Below are 14,190 nucleotides of genomic sequence, written 5' to 3'. Positions count from 1 at the left end.
CTCATCACGCCATCGTGTCATCGCAGGCTGTATCACCTATACATCATCTGCCCATAAAATGGGTCAGTTTTACGAAAAACTGGTAAGTGCACATACAGGACGATATAGAACATAATTAAGCAGAATAATTTAATGTCCAGTAGACAGGCGATTAAATAGCAATTTAATTTCAACAGAGTCATGGAGCAACTATCATGAGCACAATGCTAAAATTATTACAAGCATTTCACTGGTACAAGTAGGCTAACTATTACAAACGAAGAACTGCATAAACAATTTAACTAGCAAAATACCTTGCTACATCAACCACACACACAATTCCATAAGTATTGAAACCAGTTGCATGCTATAACCTTCATACGTGCATAACTCAACAAATTGTGTGATCAGATTTAAATTATATTTCGATATTAACTGGCCAAGTGGGTACGCACAAGGCACAACTCTAGAAACAACCTAGACTGATCCGGAGGTTTATTAGGTTATGTATTTTATGATAACTCGGATAGCTGACTGAGTCCGCACCTAAGGGGACGGTCGGTGACCAAGAGAGAAATACCCAAAGTAGCATAAACAATGGATGCATCCTGAACATGGAGAGCTACCACCTAGGATAATTATGGTAGTCCTCTTCCCGTAACTCCGATGACTGGGGAAGTCGAGTCTTTTGCTTGTAACTGCCATTAATGACTTGTCCATTGAAATTTTTGTGCCTTCCCATCCTCTCTTCTGATAGGAGTCAACGGTTCGAATGAGTACATTAAGGTTAGTTAACTGAAGACCCATTTTACATACTCTGGTCTTTCGACCCAACTCGAGCATCTTGCCGATGAAGGCAGAATCATCACCTATTTAGGTGATCACAACATTTTGTTATTTGCACTCATCGAGGTTGCCATAACCTATTCATCCAATCATCGCAACGTAAGAAGACGTACTTGTCAAAAAGTACGGTCATACTTGTCAAAAGTACGACTACGATGAAAGGAATATGGTTTCACCAAAGAAACCCCAACAGATATTATCTGCATAAGAAGTAACACAACACAATTTGGCAAGATAAGTCTTGAATTCATTTCAAGAATAATTTGCATATTTCATGATACAAGGTCGTCTCGGATCTCTCGTCCGATCAACAAAGTACTTAACATGTTGTGCATGTCTAAAAGTACGCTATACTGAAAAAGGGAGGTGCGTAGGCTTCTGAAAAGGAACCCCCAGCACACAACTTCATAACGATCCAAAGAATATAGGAGTGCTCATTTGACACGATTCATCCTTAAAAGCCACAATGCCACATTGATTCATTCACACAAGGCAGATCACTATCTATCTTACATCCAAAACTTATCTTAGTATCGACATGATTCGCACAACACGCGACACTAGGTTTAATAAATGAAGAATGGGTCCTTCAACAGAACCCCACTCACTCATAGGCTCATGCCCCTGATCGGGGTTATTTGAATTGGGTCGCAACTCGAATCAGAGTTATAAAATATTCCTTCCTAAGTGTGTGGACTTGGGAGGGCCCAAATGTGACTTCACAATCCGGCAAGACTTAAAACTTAACTTTGCAAAAGCCGTGTATTTTGAAGAGCATTGGGTTCGCAGAAGGAAACCCTCTTTAAAAGAACTATAGCGCACAAGCGCAACTTCCATTATTTGAATAACAAGCAAAACAAGATATGCACGAGACTGTATTTATGTAGGTACATACTTACAATGAATAGGAGCCTGTGCACATTATACCATGATGGCAAAACACAAGGCAACTCTTGATTTGCGAAGCCGCACATCGCAAAGCACATAAGTAATATACAAAATAGTAAATGGTACCTCGGACAACTAAAAACTGTAGGCAATACACAAAGTATGAGATTGTACCATAGCCAAATATACAGGCCAACAAATAAGGTTATAGGTAATACACGAGGTACAAAATCATACATCGCCCAAACGAATATACAGAAAAGTATATATGCAAGCAATTAAAGGCATAAGTATTGCAAAAAGTACGAATTAATACTCGAAGATTGAAACCATACCTCGACTCATAAATATGCAGACAAGAAAATACGCAACACAGAAGCAATATAAATCTAAGTACATCTAGTATGGACATCTTAATTATTTCAACTTAATTAGGTTCATCTATTGCCCCTTGTGCGACTTTAGCCTACCTCAGAAAATTGTGAGGTTGCGATAGTCTCTGAGCGTAGGCAAGCACGAGCTCGAGCTACGGAGGGCGAGCAGGATCCACCGTTCAACCTGCGATGCTTAGAACATTAGTATGCACACCAAAAGCCAACAACGGGTCCGGTAACACCTGCAGTAGTACCGGACCACAAGGGTAGGCAGGGAGCTCAACTCCCTGCAGAAAAGCAACAGAGACAGCAAGGCCTCGTACCTGCAGACTGCAGAGGCAGGAACTCTGCACCCTACCGACAAGGGTGCCAAAGGCAGGGACCTCACCCCTGCCTGGCAAAAAGCAGCAGATGCAGGGAGCAGGGGCTCCCTGCTTGCTTGGACAGAGAAGGCAGGGGAGGGAGCAGAAACTCCCTGCCAAACATGCCACAACTGGATAGGGGGTGACACCCCTTGCTGGAAACGAGACAGGCAGGGACTCTGCCCCTGTTCGCCCCCTGCCAGAGAACAAACGAGATGCAGGGGGCTTCGCCCCCTGCCCGAAAACAGGATGAAGGCAGGGAGGGCTTCGCCGCCTGCCGGGAAACCAAAGGAAAAACAGGGGGGATTCGCCGCCTGCCGGGAAACAAAAGAAGGTGGGTGGGGTGGGGTGGGGGGTGACAGGGATCGATCGGGCCCTGCCGACACACTCGGAAAGCCCAAGGTGGTGGCAGGGGCTCGGTCTCTGCCGATCCACCAGAATACAAGGTGGAAAGGGGGAGATGACCAAGGGGAGGTACTCAACACCTCCCTCCCTAGTAGACCCAGAGAGAAAAGCAGAGGGGTTTACCTGGCAGCGGGTCCGGTGCGGTCGTCGGTTGGTCGGGTTATCGTCCGAGATCTCAGCAAAAAGGGGGCGGCAGTGTTGCTGGAGAACCCAGCTAAGAGAGAGAAAGGGGACGAGAGACAAAGAGGGGTTTCTTCGAAGGGTCTTGCCAGAGGCCGCCGGACTGGAGTGGTTGTCGGCAATGGCGAGCACTGGTGGTGCCGATTGGGATGCGCCACAGAGAGGGAGAGAGGTGGATGGCGACAGGGAGGTCGTCAGCACGATCGCTCGCAGCTCTGATTGTCGGCAGCCGCAAGGAAAAAGGAGGAGGAGAGCAATGACGTAGGGAGGTGTCGATCAGGGTTGCTGGTGAGGCTGTCACCCGTAGGAAATGAGAAGGGGGTCAGTGCATCTATCCTCCCCTCCCGCGACGCTCTTAAAGAGCTCGGGGAGGGGCGACATTCGGGGAAACCCTCAAGGGGTTTCCCTTATCCTGTCGAGGGGGGTGGAGCGGCATGACGAGGTGCGGCGCACAGGGGAGATGCGTCGGGTTTTAGAAAATCCTAACGAGAACGGGCCCGGGTCGGGTCCAGACCCGACCCGGGACCGGGTCCAGACCCGACCCGGGACCGGGTCCGTTTTTTTACGTGGGTTTTACAACAATAACTCTAACCCTACTACCTCTCAAGAAGAAAATATAACTAGAGACCTTATCACCTATACTCATAGAGATAGACGCACTTTTAGAAGTGCTATTGAGCAGTATAGTGAACCTAGCGAATCTATCCCCTCACATGATTCAAACCCTAAAAGAACCGAGAGAACTAGACGAATTCCCTCTAGATTCGTGTCGTTTGACTCTTTCTCTCATAAATATCGGGCTTGCTTAAGTGCCATTCACTCATATTTTGAACCGAAATTTTTTGAAGATGCCAAACGATGTATTGAATGGAGAGAAGCCATGGAAAGTGAACTTAAGGTGCTTAGAAAAGCCAACACTTGGGAATTTCAAACGCTTCCCAGTGGAAGAAAAACTATAGGATGTCGATAGGTTTTCAAAGTCAAAACCAAGAGTGATGGATCTCTTGAGAGGTATAAAGCTCGTCTTGTAGCTAAAAGGTATAGTCAAGAATACGAGATTGACTATGAAGAGACATTTGCTCCAGTAGCTCGCATGGTTACTGTCAGATGCCTTATCACCATTGCTTCTATTAAAAAATGAAATATTTACCAAATGGATGTAAAAAATGCCTTTATAAATGGTGATCTGAATGAAGAAGTCTACATGGATGCTCTGCCTGGTATGAAAATTCCTAAAAATAAAGTTCTTCGTCTTCGTAAAGCTCTTTATGGCTTGAAACAAGCTTCCAAGGCTTGACACAATAGGTTTAACAATGTAATGACTGAAAATGGTTTCACTGACACTGCATTGTTTGTTAAGAAATCTGATGCAGAGATTGTTATATTATTGTTATATGTTGATGATATGTTAATAACAGGTGATGATATCAAATGAATCAAGAGCATTAAATCTATTTTGACTTCAAGATTTGAAATGTCAGACTTAGGATTTCTGACATTTTTTGGGAATTGAGGTTGCCTATTCTCACAGAGGTTATTTTCTGTCTCAAAGATTCTTGACAGATCAGGAATCACAAATGACAAGGTATGCGAAACTCCTGAAATAGTAGGTTCAAAGATGAAGATTGATCATGGGATTCTCCTAAAAGATCCCACACCTTACCGGCAACTGGTTGGATCCCTAACGTATCTCATCATTACCAGGCCTGATATTTTTCATGCAGTACATGTTGCTAGTCAATTTCAACATGTACCTACTACAGTCCATATGAGCGCCATCCTTCGCATCATCAGATACATAAAGGTACAGTAAACAAGGGAGTATTTCTATCTTCTACGTCTGAATTAAGTTTAATTGCTTATACTGACTCTGATTGGGGAGGTGACCCAAATAACCGTCACTTCACCACTGATTTATGTATTTTTTTAGGTAAATCATTAATCTCTTGGAGATGCAAGAAGCAACAAAAAGTATCGCTTTCATCCACCGAAGCTGAGTATAGAGCCATGGCATCTACTAGCATAGAGATTGTTTGGATTCGCAGCTTGTTGGAAGATGTGAATATTCAAGTTCAAGGGCCCACAAAATTATGTTGTGATAATAAAAGTGCAATCTACATTGCCAAAAATCACACATTTCATGAGCGCACGAAGCATATCGAGATGGACTGACACTATGTTCGTGAAGAATATTTAAGAAGAACCATTGACCTTCCTTATGTTACATCAGAATATCAACTGACAGACTTCTTCACCAAGGCGTTGTGTTCTCCAAGATTTAACTTTCTGCTTGGCAAACTTTCGGTTGTGTCACCCTAAGTTTGAAGGGGGGTGTTAAAATATTATGTCTCTTTTATATATAATGAGATGTCACATGGGGTATTTCTCATGTATATATACTCCACTATAAGCTGAAATACCCATCAGGGGTATTTCAGTCCTTTTACTCAATAGGCGTCAACCACCCTAATGGGCTAACATTTTTACTTTTTCTTTTTTATTTACTTTTGCCTTTTACACCTTTTTCTTTTTGACTGTTGTGAAAGGGACAACTCCATATAGCTGTTGGAGCCGCCCCAACGGTCACAAATGTGACCGTTGGGTGCAGGTCCAACAGTCATATAGAGCTGCACCCTATGGATTCTCTTTGTATTATAAATAGGCCTTAGTGGCCCTTGTAAACAATATACTTTTTTGTGAGTGTATATGCAATAACAATTCTTTTTGTAAAGTCCCTTTTGGGACTCAAGTTATTAAAGTTGATATTTTTTATGCCCTTGTGCATGTGTATCCGTGCCTTTGTGCACTTGTGAGAGTTCTCCTTTGTGCCTTTGTGCACACTTCGTGGTTCCGGCATTGTGTTTATACACAAATCTCTTTTTATAGAGATTTTCACATCTTGAAGTATGATGGTGTCAACAATGAAACCATAGGAAGGGAAAAGTATGTGTTACTGATGTTGGAAGCTAGAATCACACACTGGAAACTCCTTGGACCATTTGATTAGAGGCGTAGGACTATGGCAAGTAGATGTTCAAATAACCCCCACAGAAAATGTGTCAAATGTCTGTATTTCCCACATTTGTAAGATAAATATGAAAGGAACAAAAACCGTCACTCTAATATCCATCAAGATGTATTTCCCTTTTTTATTTTTCTGCACCATTTACATTGAGCATAAACTTTATTGGAGGAAGATAATCAAAGCCTTTTTGTGAATGACTGATGTTTTTGCTGTACTTACAGGTTCCGATCATATCCGTGAGAAAGATGGCATCTGGGCTGTGTTGGCATGGCTTTCTATTCTTGCTTTTAAGAATAAGGACAAGCTGGATGGTGAAAAGCTGGTGTCTGTGGAAGACATTGTTCGTGATCACTGGTCTACTTATGGCCGCCACTACTACACAAGATATGACTATGAGGTAAGATTGTTCCCTTTGTCTTTTTTGTTTTGATTTTAGTATTGCCAATGGTTTTCTTGTCATCACGTGAAGTGAATCTTCCTAAAAGTTCTGTACCTTCCATGAAGAATGTCGATGCAGGAGCTGCAAAAGATCTCATGGTACATCTAGTCACACTTCAGGCTTCTCTTCCTGATGTCAACAAGTATGTATGCCTGATAGTTTTTATATTTTGTCAAACAGATTGAGCTAATTTGTCTAATATGTACTATGTTGCATAAGTTCATTTTCATTATTTTTCCAACTAAAGCATTTCATCTGTGAATCCAACAGAGTTGCATCTTAAAGCAGTATTTGGCATTTGTTTGCTTCCTCACGACCATAGTCACAAATATCGGTATCAGCTATATCTCGACAAGGCTATGTCTCACAATATTATAGGTTTGGTGATAAATCTTGGGAAAATCTTGGGGCTTAAAAAAAAATATAAAAATAAAAAAAACAAGAAAGAAAATATCATGTTTAGATAATAGAATACATATGTAATGAAAGAAATAAGGAAAAAATGTAAAATAAAGAAGAAAAACACATTTAACATATAGAAAATAAATAAAACAGATAATATCACAATATTATTAAATTTGGCGATATTTTCAAAATATCACGATATTTTACGTATAATATCGTTTGCTGAAAATATAGTTATAATATCGTGATATTTTAAAAATATTGCCGATATCTAGGACTATGCTCAGGACACAACTAAATGTGACAGCTGTTGAATAAGGTTGATTATGATATATGTGATGTTTGAATCATAGACACCAGTATCGGTCTCACTATTTCATCATGTAGTTTTTTTCTTAGGATATTTTATTAGTATTTTTTTCTTGGGAAATTTTCAGCATTTCAAAAATGAAAAATGCAAAAAATAATACAAAATAATAAAAAGGGTTTTAGTAGTATTTTTTTTACAAAAATATGAAGAAACAGTTACAAAGTTTTTAAAATATAAAAGAGAAAAAGTCACAAAAATACATATACATAAAACATATAAATAAAATGAATTTTTAAAATATCGCAATATATCATGATATTAATTTGATATTTAAGTTGTGGTGATACTTTTGAAAATATTGTGGTATTTTGATGTTTTTATTGGCTGTTTAAAAAATAATCTTAATATCTTTCAAAATTGATAATATTGATGACTATGGTTTGAAGCTATGTGACATAGACTCGGCATAGAGGCTGCCGCACCCGTGTCGACGCGATGCGGGTGCGGCACCTGGTGCAGTCAACATGATCCTGGGTGCGGGTTGTGCGGTCAACCCACACATTTAAGATATAGAAAATAAATAAAAACAGATAATATCACAGTATTATTAAATTTGGCGATATTTTCAAAATATCACGATATTTTACGTATAATATTGTTTGCTGAAAATATAGTTATAATATCGTGATATTTTAAAAATATTGCCGATATCTAGGACTATGCTCAGGACACAACTAAATGTGACAGCTGTTGAATAAGGCTGATTATGATATATGTGATGTTTAAATCATAGACACTAGTATCGGTCTCACTATTTCTTCGTGTAGGTTTTTTCTTAGGATATTTTATTAGTATTTTTTTCTTGGGAAATTTTCAGCATTTCAAAAATGAAAAATGCAAAGAATAATACAAAATAATAAAAAAGGTTTTAGTAGTATTTTTTTTACAAAAATATGAAGAAACAATTACAAAGTTTTTAAAATATAAAAGAGAAAAAGTCACAAAAATACATATACATAAAACATATAAATAAAATGAATTTTTAAAATATCGCAATATATCATGATATTAATTCGATATTTAAGTTGTGGTGATACTTTTGAAAATATTGTTGTATTTTGATGTTTTTATTGGCTGTTTAAAAAAGAATCTTAATATCTTTCAAAATTGATAATATTGATGACTATGGTTTAAAGCTATGTGGCATAGACTCGGAATAGAGGCTGACGCACCCGTGTCGACGCGATGCGGGTGCGGCACCTGGTGCAGTTAACGTGATCCTGGGAGCGGGTTGTGCGGTCAACCCACCTAGGATTATTTAAAAATATTTAAAATTTTGTCCCAGCATCAGCCGCGCATTTTACAAAGTTTCTGAGCATTAAATACTTTGAACCACATACATTCTTTTACTGTTTTTACTTTTTACAAAGCCATGTAGATTTTTTATACATTTTACATAATCATAAGAGATACTTCACTTTAAAAATATTTAAAGCTTTGTCCCAACGTTAGCACAAAATGTTGTGCATTAAATAATCCAAGCTGTACATACATTCTTTTACTGTTTTTACATGACTTTGTCATAAAAAGCTGAGCCATGTACATTCTTTTATATTTTTTACAGAGTTTTGTCATAAATGCATTAATAAAAAAAGTGAAAACTGCATTGGAATGAATTTCTGCGTTAAATGGGGAGATGTTTTCTCTAAATTTCAAGCAATTATTTTATTGTTGAATGGCTAAATCCACAGGTAACCCGATTAGGCTACATACTCGATTAACTAATCGGATCCTGATTAGGTATGAATTTTCTGCATCTAAATTTGGATCCTAATTTTTATTATTTCTGGTGAAAACAGATTTTTTCATTGAGAGCTTGCTTTATGGATAAGTTATATATATGTATATTAAAATATTAAAAAATTTATATATATATATACATATATATTAAAAATATATATATACACTCCCACAGCCCCACACCCAAGTTTTTTTAAAGTGCCGCGTCGTTATAGCCTTTACAATCTTGGTTCGAGAAGCTTTCACTTTAGTTCTCATGTTATTTCTTAAAAAAGTAAACATTTTCATCTCAGAATTTCGTGACTACAACCCTGCAGTTTGCATTGGGGTGTCACTGTATTTTGTAACCCACGTGCATGATAATGCTTTATAAATAATTATGACCTCATGTTTTTGAGTGGTTAAACATTGGCTCTGAGAATGTTGTTTCCACACATATGAGATAATAATTTGAATGCAGATCTAGTGGATGATGACACCATGTACTTAAGAAATAAAGCAAGCAAGTTCCCTGTCATGCAATGGAATATATTTATGGAATGGAATATTGGTGCTTCTTGTTGCAGGATAATAAATGTAATAAGATCAGATGTGTCCAATGTTGTCGAAGCAGATGAATTCGAATACAAAGATCCTGTTGATGGCTCTGTTTCAAAGCATCAGGGTATACGATATCTTTTTGAAGATGGGTCACGATTGGTAAATAACCTGTCCTTGAAAGTGGATTCTGTGAAGTAATTCACCATGTTCCATTCAAGTATACAAAGCACAAGTCCTTCAGTGAGGAAACAAATATACCCAACACAGGACTTGTATGTAGTTGGAAGCTTTATTGTTCTTTATGCTAAAGTTTCTTAATTTGGTTGAAATCATGTCTCTTCTCAAAAGATTAATGCTTTGCAATTTACCCCTTTCAAAAGACCTTTGTGGTTCTTTGCTAAAATATTATTTTGTAGCTAGTATGAAGAATAATAGTATATGCAATGAATGCGTAGTCCTTCCAAGTTGCTTTAGCTAAAATTGCACTAATTTATGCAGGTGTTTCGTCTCTCTGGGACTGGCTCAGTAGGTGCAACCATCCGTCTGTACATAGAACAATATGAGAAGGATCCTTCAAAGACTGGACGGGATTCTCAAGAAGCACTTGCTCCTCTGGTACAACTTCACATTGGATGTTCTTTTATGTGCTATTGCAAATTAATCGATGTCATGATCATTGTAATGAAATTTTACAGGTGGAAGTTGCATTGAAACTTTCCAAAATGGAGGAGTTCACTGGTCGCTCTGCTCCTACAGTTATAACATGAGGTAGCCAATTACCTTCTCATGCAGGGAAACCGATGTTTGTTTGACCAAGTTACCAAGTCATAGTCAAGTTTGTTTGAGAATAAGACAAGTCAGGTAGTCAGTTTTGTTTGAAAAATAATATGCTGAGAACCATAAAGCTACTTCATCTTCTGGGGTGCTTGCACAGTGCTGCTTGGGTAAGGCAACTCCAGATGTGCTTGTACATTGAATATATTATGTGTGAAACGGAGTCTTTTACTACTTGCTCCACTGAACCTCTTATGAGGCAGCTCTTCCTGCAGCACGGCCAGTTTCAATGGAAAAATGACAAGTTTAATGGACTGGTATCAGGGTATTTGTCCATGAATGATGGCACTCGCCTTGTTAATGTACTTCGCTGTTTATGAGTGTCTTCATTGATCTGCATTTAAGTGCCTTCAAGGATGTGGTGGGCGTGTATGAATTTGCTGTTTATGTGCTTCTGTGGTTCCATGAATATATGTGCCTTCAAAGATGGGAGGTGGGTGAGTACGAATTGTTATTCTTGAAATTGCTTGTCCAGCGCAAAGACATTTGAGATGACAATGCCTGTGGCCCTGCGTATGCATTTGTATTCAGATAAAGCTGCATGAAGTGATCAATTGATATGTTGAAATGTCCAAACAGAAGTTGCCGTTGATGGTTGATGTCTTATTCTGTTGCTTGGTATTATTTTCGTTGCAGATTCTGGTAAGATATGGATTAGGAAATTCTCATATTTGGCTGGGCATATACGGTGTAGACAGTGCAGCAGAAATATGCCAATGAAAAGAAATAATTAATTTGTCCTGCAAATATAGAAGTGGCTTGTAAGTCTCATTTAGACCGGCAAGATCCATACTAGAGGAGATCTTGACCTGTCCGTCTAATTCTGTCAATTTCATGAATGGATGGAGCTCGTGTTGCCAACCTGCAGGATTCAAGGTCTCGTGCCTATTTGAAGATTGGGTGATCCAAGGTTGAAGAGCTCCAAAGTTGACTCAGTCAGGGGCGGAGCCACATTGTGGGAAGGGTGGGCACGTGCCCATCCTGACTCACAAAAGTTCCACAAAGATCTATGGGTCAGGGTGAGCAGTGCCTACCCTGACTCACATTTTATGTGGGTGGTGCCCACCCTGACCCGGGTCAGGGTGGGCACTCCCCTTCATGATCTTCCACTCGAAATTTTCTGGTCCATCTTCCTTTTTTTGTTACCTTATGTCGAATCAACCTATGCCATTCTCTCTCTCTTTCTCTCTCTGTACCCGCCATCTAGTCTGGTATGCTTCTTTGCAATCCTGATAGGACTTGCCTGAAAGCTGATGGTTTCGGCCATCTTGGTAGTCTTCTAGGCATGCTTCACTGCAAAGATACTACCCCCATTGCCAAGAATATGTGGCTCCCTTGGTGGCCCTCTGGCAACTGCGCCAAGAATCCAGCTGAGGGACTGTCGTTTCTTGGCCTACCACGAATCCGGTGTCCCCAAAGAGGTCGCCAACTACATGATCTGTCTTCGCCCATCGCTTCATGGGTTCCTGACTCTATTTCTTCAGAGCATCGATGGTAGAAAACTAACAAGAGATTTCATCATCTTTTTCCTTTTTGGTTGGTGTTTGGTAACAAAAAAAAGTGAATTGGAATTCCAAGAAATCGATGGGAGTTGGGAGTCTATGGGTTGTCTTATAACAGAATTGGGTATTTTATTTTGGTTTTTCAAATGACATGAATATCTAATTAGGTAGATCTATGCTATTTTTTTCAATCAATGTTACATGATTTTATGAATGCATTCTTGATTTTGGTTGGAATTTGCAGGGTTTATGAATGACATTATTTTTTAAATGGCATGAATGTAATTATGGTTTTAGGATTTGTAAGTGTTTTTTATTTTTTTACTTAGTATTAAACATGAAAATGAATGTTTGATTTTGGTTAAATATTAATGTTTTTTTTTATCAATTAGCATAGATGAAAGATCTATGATTTTTGTTAGGATTTAGGTTTTTGATTTGCATTATTTCAAATGATATAAATGTCCAATCAAGGTTTTGATAATTTGTTTTGTTTTTTTTTTCAATTAGCAATAATAATCATTTTACATTTGATTTCTATTAGGGTTTTCTTAGCATTATCTATAATGATCTCTTGTTTGATTTTATTATAATTTTAGGTTATATTTTTTTGTTAAGATTTAGGTTTTTGATTTGCATTATTTCAAATGCTATAAATATCCAATAAAGGTTTTGATCATTTTTATTTTTTTTCTTTTCAATTAGCAATAATAATCATTTTTGCGTACGATTAAATCTAAGACTACCACGATGATCTACTTCTCGAGGGCTATCAAATCTACTATTTAAATGTCGAGTTTTGTTGAGTTTTTGGGTCTGTAGGCTGCATGGAAGGTTACCATGTCACTAGAGCTCTAGCTAGGGTAAAAAGTAATCACATTTTTTCACAAAGTTAGGACCAATAATTTATTAATTTTATTTTATTAATAAAAAAGATTAATAAATATTAACCTCCTATAATAGAGATGAGACTCTTGCCTAAAAACCATCTATAAAATGAGGTGATGATGAACAAGGTTAGTTTTCTCTCCTTTTTATTGAAGTGCATCTCTTCCTTCTTCTTTTTAGGTTGTGTTTTTTTTGCATGATTTTTTTTTCTTTTTATTATGCGTTTGTGCCCACCTTAATTTAAATTTCTGGGTCTGTCGTGAACTCGATGGCGTCCTTGGAGCCATGTATGGTTACCAGTGAGAACTTTGCTTGACCTTTTCTTTTTCACCTCCAAAAGATTGATAATTATTGACTTGCATATCTTTTAGCTGGTTTCTGGACCCTGAGCTAGTTCGTTAGAGTTGCTTGAGTCGATTTATTCTGATTCAAAGCTGTAGGCAGACCCCCTACCAGTTATAAGATTTCAATTACATTCAAATCTTGTGGTTTGTCCTTCTAAACTCTATCATAATCGAGGATTCTTAGACTTGCTAAATTTTTAAACATATTATTACAATCCTTTGGAATCCATTTACATTGACATAGTTGTCGTCTGCAAAGAATTTCAGAATGGAGTTTTTGATTCTTGAATTGGGCACTCGCCCTTCCATAGGCCGATTGAGCACATGCACTATATCTTGTCCTGATGATTCAATGATCAAGTTTTGAGAATCTATATCGCCAAGCATAGTTTCCACCATTTCCATTCTCTCTCCCTACTGAATACCTTATCATAATCTTCCCCATTTGCATAAAAACCCCAACATTATTCTTAACTGCAAAGCCAATTCTCTCTGTTTTTTTTAAATGACCATACTTTAAGACAAATATGATACATTTCTTGAAATGTCCTACAATTTTCACTATTCTCTCCATATCCAAAAGTGTAAATATCTAATTTTAAGAGCCTTTTTACCCTTTGCACACGCGATTTCCTAGTTTTCATTTCTATATTCCAAAACTGAAATAGAAGCATGCTCTGCAGACTAGAACATGTGCAATTGCACTTGTTTTTGTCTGTTTTATACTATTTTTGAGCCACATGCACTAAAAATCAAGACAAATAAAAAAAAGATAGAGATAGATCATGATGTTAGCTTTTCAACACCACAGAAATCACCTTAATCTAATGAGTGGTTAGAGAGAAACATCATATAAAAGATGTCTCATATTTTCAACGAATGTAAAACACATGTTTTTGATGTTGGAGCAGAGAGATGCGGAATCGAGAACAGAAACTGTTCTGTATAAAATATATATGCGATTTTTACATATATTTTTTGAGATTTTCTATTAAATATGTGTGATTTCCTTATAAATATATATGATTTCCTCCTAAACATGCGATTTTCTCTTAAATATATATGATTT

General features: G+C 37.9%; 1 protein-coding gene across 3 annotated transcripts in view; it reads left to right on the top strand.

Moving 5' to 3' along the window:
• LOC149841046 (phosphoglucomutase, cytoplasmic 2) overlaps positions 1-10,977 on the top strand; it is a 69,157-nt gene extending 58,180 nt beyond the window's left edge. For 2 of the 3 annotated variants that reach the window (XM_090003552.1, XM_090003553.1), the window contains 5 exons: positions 6,281-6,456; positions 6,564-6,640; positions 9,580-9,712; positions 10,052-10,168; positions 10,249-10,977. In XM_090003552.1, the coding sequence (XP_089859678.1) occupies positions 6,281-6,456; positions 6,564-6,640; positions 9,580-9,712; positions 10,052-10,168; positions 10,249-10,320 (575 nt within the window). In that variant the 3' untranslated portion in view covers positions 10,321-10,977. The remainder of the gene's footprint in view (positions 1-6,280; positions 6,457-6,563; positions 6,641-9,579; positions 9,713-10,051; positions 10,169-10,248) is intronic. The other variant, XR_016431425.1, reaches the window with a different exon arrangement.
• Positions 10,978-14,190: the final 3,213 nt, after the last annotated feature.

The sequence above is a fragment of the Nuphar pumila genome, chromosome 4 (genome assembly GCF_984573655.1).
Source record: "Nuphar pumila chromosome 4, dmNupPumi1.hap1.1, whole genome shotgun sequence".
NCBI lineage: Eukaryota > Viridiplantae > Streptophyta > Magnoliopsida > Nymphaeales > Nymphaeaceae > Nuphar > Nuphar pumila.
This window is presented reverse-complemented; position numbering and strand designations above follow the sequence as displayed.